General features: G+C 45.3%; 1 protein-coding gene across 3 annotated transcripts in view; it reads right to left on the bottom strand.

Annotated features, from left to right (window-relative positions):
* The window catches only part of Dlgap2 (DLG associated protein 2), a 724943-nt gene extending 704023 nt beyond the window's left edge, over positions 1 to 20920 (bottom strand). For all 3 annotated transcript variants that reach the window (XM_036166326.1, XM_036166325.1, XM_036166329.1), the window contains exon 1: positions 20658 to 20920. Coding sequence is in view for 2 of the 3 variants with exons in the window: in XM_036166325.1 (XP_036022218.1) it covers positions 20658 to 20675 (18 nt within the window). In the remaining variant the exon portion in view is untranslated. The remainder of the gene's footprint in view (positions 1 to 20657) is intronic.

Here is a 20920-nt window from a genome sequence, read left to right as displayed (position 1 = left end):
GAGCCCCCAAGTGAGGCTGACTTGCAGATAACCATGGCTCTTCAGAGGAGAGGCCATCCTAAAAGGAAGTGAGAATATCAGTGTGAGTACTAACTCAGCCACCTGCATACTGACAGACGTGCCTTGGAAAATAACCTATCCTAAGAAAATGCAAGTTAACATACACATGGGAAGAGAAGCAGCATGAACATCAAAAGGCCTTTCAGTGATGTCATCAGAAGCTACACTGTCAAGAGCAAGAGGATACTTGGCTGTGTGGGACAGATTCTACGTCACCCTTGTCTGAGGATACAGTTGGGAAAGAGAGACATCACAAGAGACATATAGGCACTGTGACACTACTAAGTGTGGCCTTGTTGGAGTAGGTATGACCTTGTTGGAGGAAGTGTGTCATTGTAGACACAGGCATTGAGGTCTATCCTCAAGCGACACCCAGTGTGGCACACAGTCTCCTTCTGCTGCCTATGGATCAAGATGAAGAACTCTCAGGCCCTTCTCTAACTGTGGTGGTATTGTGTTCCCCAAAATATCGTGCACCCTAATAAATTTATCTGGGATCAGAGACAGAATAGCCACAATATTAAACATAAAGCATAGGCAGTGGTAGCACATGCCTTTAATCCTAGCATTCCAGAGGCAGAGATCCATCTGTTCAAGGATACAACCAAGCATGGTGACTCACGCCTTTGATCCCAGGGAGTGATGGTAAAAAGCAGAAAGATATATAAGGCATGAGGACCAGGAACTAGCAGCATTTGGCTGGTTAAGCTTTTAGGCTTTGGAGCAGCTGAGTTCCATTCTGGATGAGGACTCAGAAGCTTCCAGACAGAGGAAACAGGATCAGCTGAGGAACTGACAAGGTGAGGAAGCTGTGGCTTGTTCTGCCTCTCTGATCATTCAGCTTTCATTCCAATACCTGGCTGAGATTTGATTTTATTAATAAGTACCTTTAAGATTCATGCTACATCTAACACCATGTCTGCCTCTGTGCTACCATGTCCTGCTATGATGATAATGGACTGAACCTCTGAAACTGTAAGCCAGCCCCAGTTAAATGTTTTCCTTTTTAAGAGTTGCTCATGGTGTCTCTTCACAGCAATAGAAACCCTAAGACAGACACCAAACTGGAACACTCATTAGACTCAGGTGCAGAAGCAAAGGGGACCCTGGTCTGCTCACTCTCTCTCCCAATCTAGATGAAGAGGTTGGTTGGACATAGGCACAGCATCTGGAGATCCAGATTTTAAAAGATAATGTGAGCATGTATGTTTTTGAAAATCTCTAGGAAACTCGTGTATACATTGAGCATTCCTAATCCAAAATTCTGAAATTCTACACCTGACCTCACAGACAACACAGAATCAAAATTCAGGCACAGTGAAAATGTGACAAAATTATTACTTGGGGTTATGCATATATGAAACATAAATGAATTCTGTACTTAAATGTAAGTCTCACTCCACAGTACCTCATTATATTTGGGTAAATATCCCCAAATCTGAAAAAAAAAATGAAGTCCAAAACTCCTCTGTTACAAGCACATTTTAGAAAGGTGTAATCACCCTATGGTAAGACTTCAGATATGCCTGTTAATCATTTCTTCACTATTTATGGTTTGTATGTGTATGGTTGTATTAGGTGGGTATGTGACTCCACACAGTATGAGTACACATTTACATACAAGGCATGTGACTACACCACAGCTGTTCATCTTCAGGTGCCATCAACCTCAGTTCTTTTTAGACAAGGTTTCTCACTGGCCTAGAACTCAAACTAGGTGAACTAGCCAACAAGCCCCAGGGATCCTCCTGGACCTGCCTCCTCAGTGCTGGGATGACAAGCACACACCACCACGCCTAGTCTCTTCTCTTCCTTATGTTGAGTTCTAGGAATCAAAGTGAGGTCTTCACTTCCTAAGCCATCTTTCCAGCCCCAGTTCAGATTTTGATAGCAAGATACAAAGATTCAAAAGCATAAAAGAGCATGTTACTCACAGAGGTGGCTGGATTTAAACAAAGAACAATTGGAAAGCAATAAAACTGTCTTTTCTATGAATGAAAAGATGCCCAGGCCTGCCTTATAAATACAGTTCTTTATGGTTTACAAAACTCTGTCGTTGGGCACCTAAAAACAAGACTCAGAAATACACTATACATTGAAGTGCAGAGAGGATCCTGGTAAAAACAGCCCCCAGGTGGCTTCCTCCAGCCTCCACAGGCCTCAGTAACTTCAGCTTGACATTGATCCTTGACAACCATGTGTGAGGAGAGCAAGACAATCCTCATGCCTATTTCATAGATAAAATAACCGGAGCCCAGAGACCTTAAAAGGCACAGCCAAAGTCCACAGAGCCCACATTACACCATGCAGTCAGACCCATAAACTCAAAAATAAGGAAAATACTTGAGAACACCTGGTCCAAGAACTTAATAAACAAACAGACAGACTCAGCCTCTACTCAGTGACTTCGATGCACAGATCTGGGCAACTCAAGACAACCTCACTATCACCCAAATTCTGCTAAAATCACAAAAGCAAAGGAAGAAAATGAAAGACACATGGCCTTTAAATCAGAGCCAGCTCAGATGCAGAATGGTGTGACTCCAAACTCCTTCTCTTCCTGTGGGCCACTCGAAGTGACTCAGCGCCATGAACTGGCTGCTGGGAACAACATAGGATGCTGATGGAACACCCGTTGATCTAGAGGAAGGATTTGCTGCGGTAAGATGCCATTCCTGGGAATCTAAGGAATATGCTACCAGCCAGCAAGGCGTGGGAGTAGCTTAACCACAAAGCACCCTTCCTTAAAGCTCTGGTGAGACAAATGGCCATGATGTGACCACACAGTTACCAGCACCCATCGGAAACCATTTTCTTTGCAAAGTAGCCTCACAGTGGTGTTCTTCGGAGCATGTGTGCTTTTTGTTGTGTTGTTGTTTGTCTGTTTTGGCTTTTCAATTTAGGTAATCATATGACCACAGGTTTGCTGGGTGATTATATTTTCTATAAGAGTCTGTAAGCTCAGTAACTAATTGCTAAAGAGGACCACACGGTCAAGGAATGATTAGAATGAAGGGAAAATTTGTAGTAGTGAATTCAAAGGAGAAAGGGGCTCTGAGGTGAAAAAAGACACGGAGAAGTGAAGGAAAGTTAACACAAGACACGGGTTGCTAAAGAACACTTCAGGAGGGTACAAGGCTCGTACAAAGGCCCAGCAGTGGGAAATAGCAAAAGGCACGCGGAACCACACTGAGCAACAATACGAGGCGGCTTCCCATGAAGGCTCCTAGCGAACCCTAGGAAAGAGGACATTTTGCAGAAAGCCCTAAGAGCCAGAAAGGAGAAATCTGGATGTGACAAAAGGCAACAGAAAACATCGTGCCGAGAAGTGACATGATAAAAATGGCTTTAGAAAGATTATCCCAGCAGCTGTGTGTAGGATGGTTTCAAGCCGAGAGAGACCGGAGGCGGGGAGATCTGCTGAAAGAATGTTCTCCTAATTCAAGCACAGTGTGGGGAGGCGTGGTCGGGCGCAGAGCCTGGGTGGGAGAGCAAGGCATTCTGGGATCCGACCTCAGTTTCCCTGCCTGTAAAATGTGAGGCCTGACCCAGCCAGGGCTCGGCTTTGTATGCTTTTTGACTCAGCAGGATTTTGTCCTGAGATGTCAGTAAAATCTCCTGATGAGCAGAACATGAATATCACATCAGGAAGAAGGAACACAAAATCTCAACTTCACACCTTAACATCAAGACCCGCTTTGGCAAACCCAAGTTCATGCATTTTTATTACATCTTAAAAATCTGAAATATACAAGATTGCACCGTACTAAATAAAAAACAGTAGAGAACATTCTCAAAGAGTAGGTAGATGGCTGCCCACCCTCCTCTTGCAGGCAGAGGCCAGGAAGCCCTAGAGTGATCCCCACCCCGTGCCTCCTCCCTGTCTTAGTACAACCACGTCATTTCTGAAGTAGTGCTCATCCATCACCCTCTCCCACCTCATTCACAAGCAATCACCCACTGAAGGTGCCACTCATCTTGTAGACCTCAATGTCCCCACCCACCTGTTCCTCACACACCCACTAACATGAGAGTCCGGCTGTACCAGCAAGAAATCCTCATGATCGTTGGCCTAAAATCTCCCATGAGAAGCACATCTTGGGTTAGGGAGATGCCTCAGTCTTGTGATAAGCCTGAGAACTAGAGTTCAGATCCCCAGCACCAACATACACACCCAATCAAGGGGGTCTATGCCTGTAGTCCTACTGCAGAGACAGGCAAATCCATGGAACACAACGGCCAGCTAGCCTAGCCAAATCACAAGCTCTGTGTTCAGTGAAAGAGTTTGTTTCAGAAAACAAACTAGGGCAGGCAAGATGGCTCAGCAGGTAAAAGCTCTTGCTGCCAAGCCTGATGACCTGAGTTTTACCCCCAGGAACCATACTGTAGGAGAAAACTGATTCCTACAAGTTGTTCCACACATGTACCCTGGCCCACATACATACATACACACTTACACACAATGTTAAAAAATAAATATAAACAAACAAATAATAAACTAGAGAATGACTAAGGAAGACATCCAACATTGATGTCTGGCTTCTGCATGCACATGCACCTGAACACACACATACACCACACACACACACACACACACACACACACACACACACACAAGAAGCACACACTCAAAGGCTCTCCTCAGCCCAGCATCAGCCTCACCCCTCAATAATGATTAAAATTCAGTGATGGATGACCTTCCGCTTCCTTGAGCCCTGGTCCAAACTCCCAAGCATCGGTAGAATCTCTGTGCATTAATCCTGAACCCCACCACACCCTGAGGTAGACACCCTTACTATCTAATATCACACTGCCTACCAGCTCCTAACGTGATTTGTGACGTGCATACAGCATAAGCCTGGGTGTGCTGTTCCGACCACAGTCTGCTTCAGACTTCATAACTACAATCTCCTGGTGAAAGTTCAAAAAAACCAGCAGTGTGAGACATCCAAACATCAGTAGTCAATGTCCTAACCTAGTGAACTGACACATTTTTCATGGTGCTTGAACTGATGAACCACAAAATAATTCACAGCAGCTCCTAGGATAGTCCCCTTCTGCACCTCCATCCGATATTTCTAGGAGTCCCATTTCCTCAGTATGTCACCCACAATGCTGTTCCTTACATGCCTGTCCCAGGCTCAACACCCTCTATGCCCTCTTACCTTACAGTAATTCTCTCAATTCTTTCCCTAAATAAACATTTCAACCAAGTATAATTGTGATTTAGTTCCTGTTCTTATACTTAATGGATACCCTGATCCCCCCCACCTCCCCCAGGACCTCACTGTAAATAAATCAGAGCTGTATTAACCAAAAATACACAGAAGAAAACTAACGGCCCCTAAACAGGATGGTTTTCAGAAGTATTTTCAAGTTATTGTTCCGAGGTACATTGCAGCCATTCTTCAGAGAAATAAGCCTTACCCTTTCTCTATAGGGAAGTAGTAAGATCTGTGCTGTATTGTTAAACCAGGTATAAATTTTCAGATTCATGCCCCACCATAAAGATTGCATTTTCAATATGTCAGAATTCCTATCTGTAAAAGACAGATGGCCATCCCTGACTCAAGTCCACTAAGTTCAAAGTCTCCCTTAGTTTGGAACCGCTTGCTCTTTTGAGGAAAAGAATATACAGAAGAAACAATCAGCACCATGACTGCTTTTTACCATATTTCCAAAATTAACAACTGGGAACAGGGATTAGTAAGAGTACAGTCTCATATTTACCCATCACCCTCTCCCACCTCATCCACAAGGTGCCACTCATCATCTGGACCTCAATGTCCTCACCACCTGTTCCTCACACACCCACTAACATGAGAGTCTGGCTGTACCAGCAAGAAATCCTCATGGTCATCAGCATAACCCCCCCCCCCCCCCATGAGAAGCACATCTTGTGTTAGGGAGATGGCTCAGTGAAATATTTGATGAGCACTATTTAAAAAGTAACATGGTGTCTTGGGAACACAGAGTGAGCACCCTCTTTTAAGACCTTGTAGAGGAGGACACAGAAAGGTGGTTGCTGTCTGTCTGGCCATGCTGTCCATGAAGGGTCTCAATGGACACAGGCCTAAGCTCCCAGATCACCTTATTCCAACACTCCTAGCCACCACTTCCATCTCATTTATAAACGTCAAAGGAGAATCCAAGACCTGAACCTTCTTGACAGAACTCGATACACTCAGCACAGAACACATGGTCACAAGTTTGAAGCCAGGAGGACAGGGCTTCTCAGTGCTGCCTCCCACACAGGAACAGGATGCCCAAGACTGATTCTCTACAGCAACTCTGCCAGGCCGGTTCTCCTGGCCCGGTGCCCAGGCAAGCCTCCTCGCTCCACCCCTCTGCTTGCCATAGGCTGTACTTCATGCCTACACTTCTCACCTGACCATGGGATGTTCAGGCCAGGGTTTATCTGATTCATTTTCTGACAACTACTGTGTGAGCCCTCTAGATGCTTTCTCATCCAAGCGGTACAAGGGACAGGTGTAAAGCATCAGGGTTCGCTGCGCACCATCCCACTAGCTGCAACAGGAAGTCAGGGACGAGTCAAGGCCCAGCTCTTGATTCTACCGCAGAGTCACCAAAACCAGTCTGCCCACAGTAACACAAGTTGTCAATGTGACAAACCTGGACTGTGAAGGATGCATTACTGTAAGAAGGGTACAGGACGCAGCGCCTGCCCCACCTGAAGTAGCAGGAAGGAAAAAAATGGGTACTCCAGAGCCTAGTACTCACTCTGACGCTATGTACAGAGATGAGGATGGTGTCCCTCTTATATAGTAAGAGTAAATGACTAGTTCTTCATAAGGGAAAAAAAAAAGCCTGAGAAAAAGAAGCCAGGCATAACAGAAACTTAAAAGTTAGTGAAAGAACAATGCCAAGGTCTAAGAAGGCTGATTCCTCATTGCCTTCTAATAACATTTTGTGATGTCATCAAGCAAGAGATGCCAGAAAGTGATGAGAGTCAGAAGAGAGCCAGGAGACAGAGAGAACTACCACTGCAGATCCTCAGAGGGCAGAGCATGGTTGGGACCATTTACAAGCAGCAGGAGCTGTGCAGAGGGACCAGGTTAAGCAATACTTGTTGCTGGCAGATGGGAAAGGGAAGAAACTTCAGCTACTGACCATCTGGCCAGGGCACCTTCCCAGGTGGAAGAGTGGGGCCCTGGGATGAAGATTTCAAAACAGATTTGTTTCCAGACTGGACACTGTTCAGAAACTAAATTTAGCCAGCTCGAATTCTTTTTGAAAAACGCTATCCCATTAAGCCTTTTCATAGAGGAAGTCTACATTTCATTACAAAACAGAACACAGCGTTCTCAGATCAGCTGGAGGCATGGGAGGGGAAGCTGTAAGGTGCACACAGTTGGCAGACACACAAGTGGAACTGGGGAGAAGGGAAGTCTCCAGGCAAATGAACCAAGGGACTCCAGCCCTAGTCACCTTGAAAATCAACCATGAATGGTCGTTATTTTTAAAGGTAACTCATTTGATAGTTTAGACAAAGAAACTCTTTCCTTGCCTCTCTGTTGCTATTCCTATCTGACTCAGACCTTTCTCAAATGCAGACCAGCTCCTTCCTTACCTGCCGGTTTAAATTCTTTGATCCTTTACTGATAGATAAAGCCTATTCTCCTCCCAACTGTAAGGGTGGTGCTGCAAGGGACACATGCATTATGGCCTTAAATGGCCTGGCACAAAAACATTCTAAACATTCTGACATCTCTCCTGAGCTTTTATTCTGTTGCTCAGAGCCTGGGCTTCCTTTGACACTTACAGAGTCCTTGCCTGTACTCACATTGGCCTCTGTTATCCCTGTGGCTGCAGAGACTGTGACAAAATGGGTATTCACCTGAGGGAACTGCTGGCCTAGGACACAGTTGGGTAATAGTTTCAAGGTTCTTAGGAGTGGCCGTGTCATGGGAGTGACCAAAGTCGTCCCCTGTGAGTTTATATCAAGTTCCTGGAACCCATAAATGTGGCCTTATTTGGGAAAAAAGTCTCCACAGGTGTGTGCATTGAGGACTTTGTGATGACAGGCTAATCCTAGGTTGCTTGTAGGCCCTAAGTAGACTAGAAGTGGCCTGTGTCACAGAGATCTACAGATCCAGGAGGAGAAGGTACATGAATGGAGAGGCTTAGGAGATTAGATTGATGTTGTCACAAGCCACAGAACACCTGAAGCCACCTGAAAGAGACTGGAAAGATCACAGTTTTCAGATACCTGGGTTTAGACTCCTAGTAACCAGAGCTGCAAGACATGTTTATGTCACTGCATAAACCCACTTACTGGCAATTTGTTATAGCAACCTCATAAACTAAATACACCTTTAACCAATTTACTAGAGGAAGATTATCTAGAGTTTCAGAAAATAACCAAAAGAATCACAAAGTAAAAATCAAATTTTGGTCAAGTAACTTAAATTTGAACCAAAAAGAAATGGTTGGGCTATATTACGTACTAGAATATTCAACATAGGCTAAAATTAAACTGTTGACAATATTCTAGGTCAAGTTCTTAGTAAAAAAAATATGAAAAACATAGCTATCAACTTCAATTTAAAAATCAAGAAGATAATTGTAAAGAAGTACACCAAGAAACAGATTATACTTATTTCTAGGCCACAGAATTAATGGTGACTGTTAACACATTAATTTATGCTTCTATAAATATTTAATGGATTATGGAACCAGGAAAAAAAAAACAAGAAAATGCATGGAAAGAGCCCAAATGGTCTCCTATCCCATCCCCAGATAAGGGTGAGAACAAAATACTTGAGAGGAGAAAGAACTCAGAAAGACAGCATGAGAGAAGCTAACAGGGGAAAAGAGCTAGCAGCTAAGAAAATCCATTATCAAGTTGTACAATAAAACACTGACCTCTGGGTTCTCCCTATTCTTGTTCCCTTGAAACATACAAATGCATTTCAAAGAGGAGCCAAAATGTATTACAGAAGAAAGATTTAAGGAAACAGAGCAAACAGTCATAGGCAGAACTGAGAGAACGGCACACAGCAGGTGATTAATACCTGAGATGTCTGTTGGCAGTGCTATTAGCAAATTCATATCACCGAGTATCTGGACTTTACCCAGTGCAAACTCAAGAATTTTCTTTTAAAACTACAGTGTGTTAAGATGGCATAAGACAAGGATCTTGGGGTTCATGAGATGGCTCAATCGGGAAAATGCTTGCCATGCACACAAGAGGACCCGAGTTTGGATCCTTGGCACCATGTAAAAAGTTGATAACGGTAACACATCTGTAACTCTAGCACTGGGAGGGCAGAGATAGGCAGATCCCCAAAGTTTGCTGGCCTCCTAATCTAAGCAGTGAGTGAGCTTTGGGTTCAGAGAGAGACCCTTTCTCAACAGAATAGACGGATACTGAGGAAGACACCTGACACTAATCTCTGGTCTCCAAACACATATGTATCTATAATCACATGCATGTGGATGCACATCACACACACACACACACACACACACACACACACACACACACAGAGCATTTCTTGCCTCTTTTTGTCGTTTGGACTCCAATGCTCTACAAAGGAAGAGAAGTAAGGGCTCCCTCTCCCTCTCCCCTCCTCCTCCTCTCCTTTGTAACTGGTTCTCTTCCCTCAATCCAGCATTCCCTGTACTCCTATAAAATATGTGTTAACATATTATGTTCACAGTTTTCTCTGACATTGAAACATTCCATCCAGCAAGGAAGCTACTTAAGCCTGAAGGTAAACAATTCAAAATAGCTACAGGAAGTCCCCAAAACTGACCAGATTCAATAGTCCCCCTCAATGCCACTGTAAGCAATAAAAGGTGCAAAGAAGACTGAGACCAGACCTGGAAGAAGCAGAATCCAGCTAAACTGCGTAGAAGAGGTTCAGAGTAACTGGGTCACTTGGAAAGGACACTCTCTAATCTGTTGAGCTCCCTGCAGGCTGTGCAGTGTGCTCCAGGTTCCCAGCTTTTGTGAGCTGTCACCCATGCTGGGGTCAGCCTTGATAAAGCAGCAGCTTTCTTTGAGTCATTTCTGATCCTGTAAGTAACCCCTCACCCATATCCCTGTAAATAACTCCAACAAAACTCATTAGTTCACCAAATTAGACTTCAGCGGCATCTGTACTTTGGTCTGTCATGGGCTCCCTATCTGGGATGAATAGACATGTGTGCTGTGTCTCTGTAGGAAAAGTTTTGTCACACAACAGTGACACACAGAGCCAGCTTTAGGAAGTTCACAGACACAGAGAATGGTGCTTGTCAGTTCACCCTATGACTGAAATGTCAGGGACCTTTTGTAGCTGAAGTTTTCTCCAGACCTGCCTGGCCCACGGTCAGGACAAATCTCTCTCACCCACCAGTCCCGCAGCCGCTCAGACCCAATCGAGTAAACACACAGAGACTTATATTACTCATAAACTGTATGGCTGTGGCAGGCTTCTTGCTAGCTGTTCTTTTATCTTTTTTTTAAAGATTTATTTATTTATTTATTTATTATTATGTATACAGTGTCCTGTCTGTACATATCCCTGCAGGCCTGTACATATCCCTGCAGGCCAGAAGAGGGCGCCAGATCTCATTACAGATGATCGTGAGCCTCCATGTGGGTGCTGGGAATTGAACTCAGGATCTTTGGAAGAGCAAGCAGTGCTCTTAACCTCTGAGCCATCTCTCCAGCCCCATCTGTTCTTATATCTTAAATCAACCCATTTCTATTCATCTATAAGTTGCCACGTGGCTCATGGCTTACTGGTATCTTAACATTTTCTCATGGTGGCGGCTGGCAGCATCTCTCTGCCTCAGCCCCCCTGTTCCCAGAATTCTCCTCTCTCTTTGTCCCGCCTATACTTCCTGCCTGGCTACTGGCCAATCAGCGTTTTATTTATCGATCAGTCATAGCAACATATATTCACAGCATACAGGACATCCCACAGCAACCTTCTCTGCCTATACCTGGTCCCCAACACAAGCCATGTCCTTCCAACATGTTCCCTACTAGCAATAGAACTACAGGTTTTTAGCTAGTGAATCCAATCATGTGACTGAACAAATGGGAAATCATGAGTTTATTACAGTGGTTTAATGGATTCTCGAAGGAAAGTTCTACTTCCATATATACTTATGGTATTGAAATCTTCCTTTAAAAAATGCATACACAGAAGCCATTCATGTAAGATCTCTTTAAATTACAAAACCATCACCTGCCACAGGTGGGAGATAAATGCAGAAGTGCATCTGGGTCTGCTGGTTGTGAACTGGCCCTGGTCTTCCTGTTGTTGAAGAAGCCCAGTTTCCCACAGGGATCTGTCCTCAACACAGATACAGGGGACTGAGGGACCATTGGGCATGGAAGCAGATTAAGATTAATGAAAGCCCCAAACAGTGGTTCCTGGTTTGGGCAGTAACTGATGTAGGTGTGGAATATGAGACAAAGATGTGCAGAGATTACTATCAAGGTTTCTTCTCTGCAACGGTGAAAAAGAAGAGTATCCAATGGCATGGCCAAACTCTCTTCTTCCCCTTCTGGGTCTGTTCAGGTCTCCACCCTGCCACATCTGCTCATAAATGTGACACAGACAGAGGCTGATAGAAAATGAGAAGGCTGGGCATACATTCTTCCCATACCACACTCTGCATGCTCTCCTCCCCTACTGAAGATACTCTAGATGCCCATGGAGACCTCTCCTGACCATGCCAGAGCCACCAGCTACAAATTATGGAGTAGAGCATATGCACTCTGGGGGAAGTCACCCACAGAGACAGGCCTGGGGAGCCCATGTGAAAGTTTAACAGAGCCAGGGGTCTCCTCGCCTCGTGTTGGCATCAGCTCGGGGTGGTTACAGCACTTGAAAACCAGATGGCTCAAATGCTGCTGCTGCTGCTGCTGCTGCTGCTGCTGCTGCTGCTGGCGGCTGTTGTCACGCTTTTCAGTGGGGATGACACCAAGACCATAGAAGACCCACCAACCAGAAGATCCAGGATGACACTTTGCGGCAAACCTACCAGGAGCTGCTAACAAAGACTCTGGATTCAAGTTGTTTTGGTGGGATTTTTCTGTACATGAGGCCAAATGTATTTTGATATGGATCAAAAGAATTAGGAATCATTATCAGTTCAGCATTTGTATATGCATGGTAAAATTTCGGTCTGAATTTATTCATTCATCAGTTCGTTCATTCAGCAAATGTTGGGATGCCTCATGCCTAAGAATATGTTAGGTGTTTGGGTGACAGCAGTGACCAAAATAAATGAAACCTCTGCCCTCTCAGGGCATCTATCCCAACAAGAGGCTACAGATTTCAGCGTGGAGCCAGCCCACCACACTGTGGTATGCCAGACTATGTCAATGACCCACAAAATATAATGCAGTCTCTCTTCCTGAGCTTTCTTTTCAGCATTTTGCAGATGTACTGACCTCACAGTACTGGGCAAAAATTAATTAACACTGGTAACTTATTTAAGTAACATTTAGAATACTTGGAAAACAGTAAGCACTCAATAAATGTTTCCCATTACTAGGCAAATGTCACAAATAAGTTACACGGCATAGGAGAAAGAAGCAAGGATGAAGGCTCAAAGCTTTGGTTTTGACCTTGCTAAGAGGCACAAGTGTAGGAGGGAAGGAAATAGCATCACAGAGAGATCATTGAGAATGGCAGGCCATTGGTGTTAAGTCCTTGACTATGGATGATCAGGGAATGTGGCAGGCTGTTGATGTGAAGTCCCTAATTGTGGATGTAGCCATCGGTGCAGACTAGCCAGGAGGCCGTGGTGGCAGAGGGAATTGTTAAGGATAGCAGTGATATGGCTGATGATTGTGCAGGCTCCTGACAAACTGCCCAGGAGACAGGATTCATGGAGCTGAATCCTTGCTTTGGCTGCAGGGCACCCTCCAGTCTTCCTTCCAGGAGCAAGGACAGGAGCTCTGAAACACAGAGGTTGGAACATGCTACCTTGTCCTCTATTACCTTTACCTCACAGTATAGGGAGATCATACTGTTCCATTAAATATTTAAGTTCTATCTTTTTATGGCTGTACATTTTTATATTGTGGCCATGTTGTAACAAATTTACCCCATCTCTCATTTTTCTTCCATTCCAGTATCATTCCAGGAAACAAAGCCCTAGTGAGTGAGTGATAGCTAATCATGCTAGTTCACGATGATTTCCTTAAGATAAGCTTCCAGAAGTGAACATCCCAGAACCAACTGCATGCAAAGTCTTCTTTTGATTGAGTGTTGTTGATGTTTAAGAAATACCATTATAGAAACAAGAAAAAAAGTCAATTGAAGAAATTTACTAAGTGTTTCTACTGTTTGGTTGCCTGAAAAAAGCTGCATAACTCATCTTTCACAACAAAAATAAAACCTTGACTCTAATGATAGTGATGAACCAGAACATTTTATTTTAGATGCAGAAATGGTGTATATACTAAAATGGCCCCAATATAATAACCTTGAAGCTAACTTTCAACCACTTATGAAAATTTCTACATTTCCAATAATATAGCTTCTACACTAAGCTTTTATCAGAAAAATAGTAAAAAAAAAAAAATTTTTTCAGAAACTGTTAAAATGGTAGCATCATAAAATATAAATTATTTTAAAGAGCCCAAAGTTTCACGTTAAAAGCAAACAAGTGTATACAAACCCATTGATGTGGTGATACAGTTTCATATCTCATTTATGTGCACACAACTCCGAGAAGCAATGGGTGAGGATCTGCCTGAGGGCCCCATTGGTATAGCTAGGTCAGTAGCTATTGATTTACTTATCATTCTGATGTTTATTGAGCAACAAGGTCCACAGCACTATGGCAGATATTGAGGACTGGCAGTTCCGTCCCTTTCATGGCTATCTCTCCAGTACCAAGGACAGCAAGTGGCCCAGGCATCCCACTGTGCTTTCCATGGTCTGTGCCCTCCTAGAGTACAAAGCAAGGACCATGAGGATGACGTCATCTGGCCTCAGGCCTGGGAAATATGCCACAGGGAAGCAACTGGGCCTGGAAAAGGAAGTGTGAAAGATGAGAAATAAACCATTATTAGGAGTAGGGGAGACTGCTCAGTGGTTAGGAACACTTGCTCTTCCTCCAGAAGACCCATGCTCAGTTCTCAGAACCCATACGGCTGCCCACAACTGTCTACAACTCCAGTTGTTCTCAAGGATCTGATTCCCTCTTCTGTATCAGACATACACATGGCACACACATGCAGGTAAAACACATATAAAAAGATGTTTCTTAAAGAAAACGTTAAGTGTGGTTTAAAAAAAAATGTGGTACCTATGGCCAAATTGGGGACAAAGAACAACACAGAGTTACAAGATGGAGTGGTCCAGGGATGGGTGGGGGGGAATTCTAAGCACCACAAAAGATTGAATGGTAACAAAAGAACAAAAATGAATTCCAAGTCAGAGCTGGGGAAATCCTGCCCCTGTGCTCAGTAGAACGCAGCTCCTGGGCTCCTTCACAGATGCAACAGATCTTTCTGAGTCGGGAGCAGTGGGTGCTTAAGATCAAAGCTACCATCTTGGCAGATTTGGAAACAACCACAGTGTAAGGCATGCCACGGGACATGTGCTGGCCCAGGGAAGACTTTCTGAGACAAAACACCTCCTAAGCTTCAGTGGGTGAGATGGGAGAGCAAGGGGAAGTGGCAACAAGCCAGAGATGAGTCGGTGGGAACAAAGCTTGTCTCTTATTGGCGGTGGCTGGGTTCACAACTTTTCAACCTCACGATGATACAGAAGGGTACCCATGCCACTCTTCCATTTTTTGCTTCCAGTAAAGCTACCGGATGTGTTATGATACACCCAACCCTAAAATAGACTTTTTTATTAGATAATTTTGCCCAGCTGTAGGCTAATGCCAATGTTTTGAGCACATTTCAATCAGGCAAGGCTAATCTATAACATTTGGTAGATGAATTAAATGCCTATCTTGCTTTTTGGTACTTTCGGTTAATGAAGAGCCTTCAGGTGGTAGGCTCATCTTAATTTTAGAAGCACTTGTTAAGCATAAGGACTCTCTCCACATGCTGTTACCATCGACACGTTATGGCTTACCTGACACTAAAGCAGCTTGTACCAAGATTTTAGGAAATACGTAGATACTCAAAACTCAAAAGCTTGAGCTCTCCACAGGATAGATATATATCATGGGTCATATGTATCTTTAACATTGACTATATTTGTGAATGATGTAAAAGCATGAAGACCCAGCCCTGTCTGTCTGACGGTCTTGTCACTGAGATAACGGATGACTAACAACAAACACACATGCCCTCCTCTAGGTTATTATTGTGGGTTTTGTCTCTGGTTTCCATCTTAGCGTATCATAAGGCATGATTGGGAAGAAGACTTCTGCATTTATACTACTTTATTACACCCACAACCCTTCTGTATATGATCTGCTTGAGAAATAACCTTCATGATTTAGCACCAGGGAAAGATTTTTTTTAATGTATGTGTGATATCTACCCAACAAGGTAACCAATCAGGTAAGGGTTTATGTATTTTAGGTTTTGCTGACATGACTCCTAGGGAACTCAAAGTCAAATATAACATTCAAAAACGTCTTTAATAGTTGTCATTTTGTTGGCCCTTTCTATTTTATTAACATTTCTTCGATGCTGTTATTGGTTAAGTTCACTCAGATTAGTTCCTTGAAGGATTGACAAGTAAATATATAAACAAGCAGGAGTATTACAGTACTCTCAGGGTTATTTGATAACTTCCAGCACTGGTGGCTCAAATTGAGCTGGTGCTGGCTTTGTTTCTCCACGATTCAAAGAGTCAAGACAGTCTGAACAGTCTACACCATTCTTGGCACAATGCTATTGCCATCAATTCATTTAATCCCACGTGGTCATCCCACCAAGTAAATAGTATATGACCCCCCTTTTGGTGAAGGGTAACTAAAACACAGAGGGACAACCAGATTGCTAAGTGCCACTCAGTTGCGTAGGCAGGCAACAGCAGGCAGGTCTTCACTCAGTCATTCTTTACGCCAACAAGATGAAATGCCACTTGTCACCTTATGCAGAAACAGCAGGATGAATATCGATTAAGCACAAGGACATCCGTTTCCAGTACTGGCTACTCTATTGGCTCTACGGGATAACTCCATTCTTTTCTTTTTTTCCAGAGCTGAGGACCGAACCCAGGGCCTTGTGCTTGCTAGACAAGCACTCTACCACTGAGCTAAATCCCCAACCCTCCATTCTTTTCTTTTCCAGCTGTTTGGTGCCTGTTAGTCATCTTCTCTATGGACAAGATGGGGTATCATTTTAAACCAATGGCTAATTACATACACAAAGTTATTCTAATTTTTTGCTATAATTTTATTGATGGGGTGTTTCCAATTGTCTATTCCTTTTAAGAAGTAACTGGTTAAGATTTTTCTTTTTGTTCTGGAGGGTACATATAAGAAGTATACTAGATAAAAACATCACCTAATAATGAACAAATCTTGCTCCAAAATGAAAGTTTTTACTTGGGAGGAAGACCCCAGCTGAGACTCCTAGCAATAGCAGATAGGTAGCCTGAACTGGCCGTCTCCTGTGACCAGATTAGTGCCTGGCCCAATTGTCATCAGAGAGGCGTCATCCAGCAACTGATGGAAACAAATGCAGACTCACAACTAAACATTAGGTGGGGTGTGGGGAATCCTACAGAAGAGGAGAAGAAAGGAGTATAGGAGCCAGGGGGGTCAAGGATACCACAGGAAAACTCATAGAATCAACTAAGCTCTGGGGGCTCTGAACTGACAACCAGACAACCAGAGAGCCTGGATGGGACTGACCTAGGCCCTCTGCATGTATATGACAGTTGTGTAGCCTGGTCCTCTTGTGTGACTCCTAACAGCAGGAACAGTGGTCTCTGACATTTTTACAGGCCTTTGGGACCCTACTCCTCATACTGTGCCACCTTGCCTAGCCTTAATTCAAGGGGAGGTCACCTTGCCTAGCCTTAATTCAAGGGGAGGTCACCTTACCTAGCCTTAATTCAAGGGGAGGTGCTTAGTCTTACTGACTTGATATGCCATGTTTTGTTGATACTCATGGGAGACCTGCCCTTTCCTTAACAGAAATGGAGGAGGAGGGGATGGGAACAGAAGAAGGATGGGGGAAGGGACTTGGAGGAGAGGAGGGAGGGGAAACTGCAGCTGAGATGTAAAATGAATAAATAAATTATTTTTTTTTAAAAAAGAAAAAGAAACCTGTTACTAATGGAGAGGACTTCTCATTTCAGAGAAAAACGGCAGGATCAAGGAAAATCAGCTGGTTAATTCCCATTGCTTTTGCCAAAGAGCTTAATTAAGAACCAGATATATTGTCTGCCACTGCTCTGAAGCCCTGGAAGGCAGAGCTGACCAAGAGCGGCTGCAGAATTTACACCAGCATTGGAACCTGCAATCCCACACCTCATCAGGATTAGAGCCCAGACACTTGGCCTCCTAAAAACCCAGAATGCTTTAGTTATGAATACAAGTGAATTGCCATGCTCAAAATTTCCATACACAGATAACAACAACTGAAAATATTTCAGTAGATGCTAATAAAATGTTAGTGCTTATAAGATGAAAAACAAAAGCTAGTTAAAACTATGGTTGATTAAGAGCAATTTTAACTGCATAGAATGTTTTGCCCACTAACTTCCTGTGTGGTAAAGCTCTAATTCTTTTATAGCCAACATACTGCAATGCTCTAAATTTGACTTCCATCTGGCCAAAATGATGAATCACAGCTATTTTTATTGTAGCCAATGCATGATCATGGCATATCCATTCCAAGGGTCAATAAATAATATTTAATTAACTTCCTCATAAATTCTATAATCGAAGTGTACATCATTCTATTCCTTGGGTGACTGAGATGGGAGTGTTTCCCCCTCAAATATAATTATAAAAGAATACTATGGCATTAAAAAAAATCCTGAAACACTTAATAAAATACTAGAATTTTTTAGTTTTGCAATTGATCACGTTCTTGGTACACAGATTAAATTCTAAGAGGCGGATTTTCGCTTCTAATTCAGTTTGGAATTTCTATCACTGTCAAAAATGAAGTGGACAAAAATAGGAGATGCAACAGATTGCCACAGAGGAACATGCTTACATCACTCTGGAGAAGTCACAGCACTGCTGATGAACACCTGAATCCATGTGCCCTCAGCCACAGCACATCCGGTATCAGCATAAGAGGCTCCTCCGGCCTCCCCCAGCAGCACCCACTTAGGCTACCTTCACTATGGCTGCAGAGGGCTGGGGACTGCAAAGGGAACAATGCTCCACACTGCTCAACCTGGAAGGCTGTTCAAGGGAAAGCAAAAAAGTTCTGGGCTGGTGTGGGGCCGGGCATAATTTTAATTATGTTCCTTTGAGTTATTTGGCATAGCAGTCAGCATTTGGTGTATTACCCTTTGACCTAAAAACACAAGGTATTTACAGGCAGGTCAGAGCAAGAGCATATGGCCTACTGACTTAACGGAAGAGATGGTCTCAGAAGAGAGCAGAGGAACAGAACGTAGAAAAGCTCGGAGAACAAAGCCCACATTGACTAGATCGTCCCTGTAGAGTGGCTGGAGAGGCCGCGCTGTATCTGGGGACTACACCCTGTCTCCTTTCATTAGGTTTATGTTTCTCCCAACCCAGATGTGTTGGAGCAGAGGACTCCCTGTGGCCTGCCAGCCGTGCCTGCCAGATGTGGGGCATAAAATATTCTCATTTGTTCTCTTCTAAGTAATGAAAAAGTCACATCATCTAAAAGGAAGTGGTATGCACACTCTACAATTACCATGGAAGCCAATTCTGTGTGAGTCACCCAACTGCCTGCACAAGACAATTTGGCTACTGGAAAATCCTGATTAATGGCATTTTTTTTAAACAACAGAGTAACAACCTGACCTGCCAAAAAAAATATTTTTTTCATCATATCACCAGTATTTTTTGTCTTGGCTATTCCCCACAGAGAATATGAAGACAAAAATCATGTTATACTGCACCTTAACTTTAAGTCTATATATTGATGGAGAGGTTGAATTAAGTAAGTCAGCTTCGGACTTACACACTGCCCTGAACCGGTCGTGGACTACTTTGGACCACACTGAGACTCCAGGTTCCTTTCTCATTCCAAATGCAATTAGTTCATGGACTGTACAGTAAGACACTCACATAGGTGACTGGGATCCAAGGTAACGGTCAGATCTCAAGGTTGTAGGCTGATGTACCCGCACTGGCCACTAACAGCAATCCCAAGGCTCCAATCCAGATAGCTCCCTCTCGCCTCCAAGTATGAGACACCAGGAGGAAGAACTGCTGCGCTTTAATCTCCAGCCCTGAAACGCCCACAGCCTAGGCTGGCAGAGTTCATCAACACCGAGGGCGAATTCGCTGCCCATTGCTTTTATTTTCTCATGGATACAACACAGCCGATGCTGATTAAGTCAGTCACGCATTCGGATTTCGACCCGGGCCGGAATCGACATCCATTTGAAGGAAAAAGCGACCTGCGGGCGGCTCGCACCACATGCCCGAAGTGGAGGAGCGCCACACAGGGTGTTGTGAGTTTCGGGTGCGAATCACTAAGCAGCCGCGGCGCTCCGGGTCCCCCTCCACCTGCGACACTCTGCACCCGCCTAGACGCCGCCTGCGGCCCTTGCCCACCTCTCCTAACTCGGTCTACAGCCCCAGCCCCTATCTCGGGTCCCAGAGGAGCACCTCCCGCCGCCCGGCCGCTCCAGGAGGGTGGGAGAGGAATCCCCTGCCCCGCCCGGCCCCATCTGGCCAGCGCCAAGCCGAGGAGCCGGTGCCTGCCGCCCCCCATGCCTTCGCGCGCAGGGCTGTAATAATTACATCCTCATTATTTCTTCTGCGATCGTTAGGGAAAGAGCCGGAGAGCAGCAACAGCAGCTGCCGGGGGAGGCTTAGTTACAAAACCCTGCGCTGGGTAGCGCTTCGCTTAGCAACCACCCCGAAAAAAAGCCCCCGTGCTCCCGGCTCGCACTTGGAGAGCCCGGCAGCGGTTACCCCCTCCCAAGCCCTAGGCCCAGGCCCTGCTCGTCGCGACGGCTGTAGCAAAGGGCACAAGTGGCCCCTCCCTGCCTCCGCGACCCCAGCGCCCTGTAGCACCGGTTCCCGAGCACCTTCCATTCATTCCCAGTCGGAGTCCCGGTGGCCACCTGGGCTTGGGGGAAGGGGAACTCGGGTCGCTCCCCACTGCCCCACCAGCCCCCTCGCTGGCCAGCGCCCCAGGCTGCACCCCGTTACCCGGCCTCGCGGAGCGGGGAATTTCACACCTCCGCCTCGCTCCTACAGGCTACAGTCGGGGAGCCCGTGTGCCGGCAACCCTGCCACCGGGCTCTGCAGCCCGCAAGGACCCCAGCGGCGGACCCCGGAGCACCGGCCACCCCTAAGGTTATCTCACACTCCCGGAGCGTGTTCCTAGTTAGCCGCCTACCCCCCCAACACAGCCGCCTAGGCAGGGCCCACGCGGGTCGGTCTCGCAGCACCGCCCCCTCCCTGCCCCGACGGCTCTCGCCACTTAGCGTCCAGGTCCCCGCATCCCAGTCCCCGCGGCCCCGCGCGTCTCGCACCTTCCTCAGAGCGGACATCCTCGGGCTTTCCTAGTTCAGAAGATGCCGAGCGACATAGCAAGGTGGCCACCCTTCAAGCCAAGCGGCGCGCACAGCACTGCCGCCAGCTCCCAGGCTCGAGAATCCTTGGGTCCGTGCGTCGATCCGCAGTCTGTCTGTCCGCAGCCGCCGCCGCCGCCGCCGCCGCCGCCGCCGCCGCCGCGCGCTCCAACCCCGTTCGAGCCCAGCGCACGGTCGGTCCTCACGGCCGGCGCCTGCGCACT

This window comes from Onychomys torridus, chromosome 17, assembly GCF_903995425.1.
Source record: "Onychomys torridus chromosome 17, mOncTor1.1, whole genome shotgun sequence".
NCBI lineage: Eukaryota > Metazoa > Chordata > Mammalia > Rodentia > Cricetidae > Onychomys > Onychomys torridus.
The sequence above is the reverse complement of the archived record's forward strand: the minus strand, read 5'-3'. Positions and strand labels throughout refer to the sequence as shown.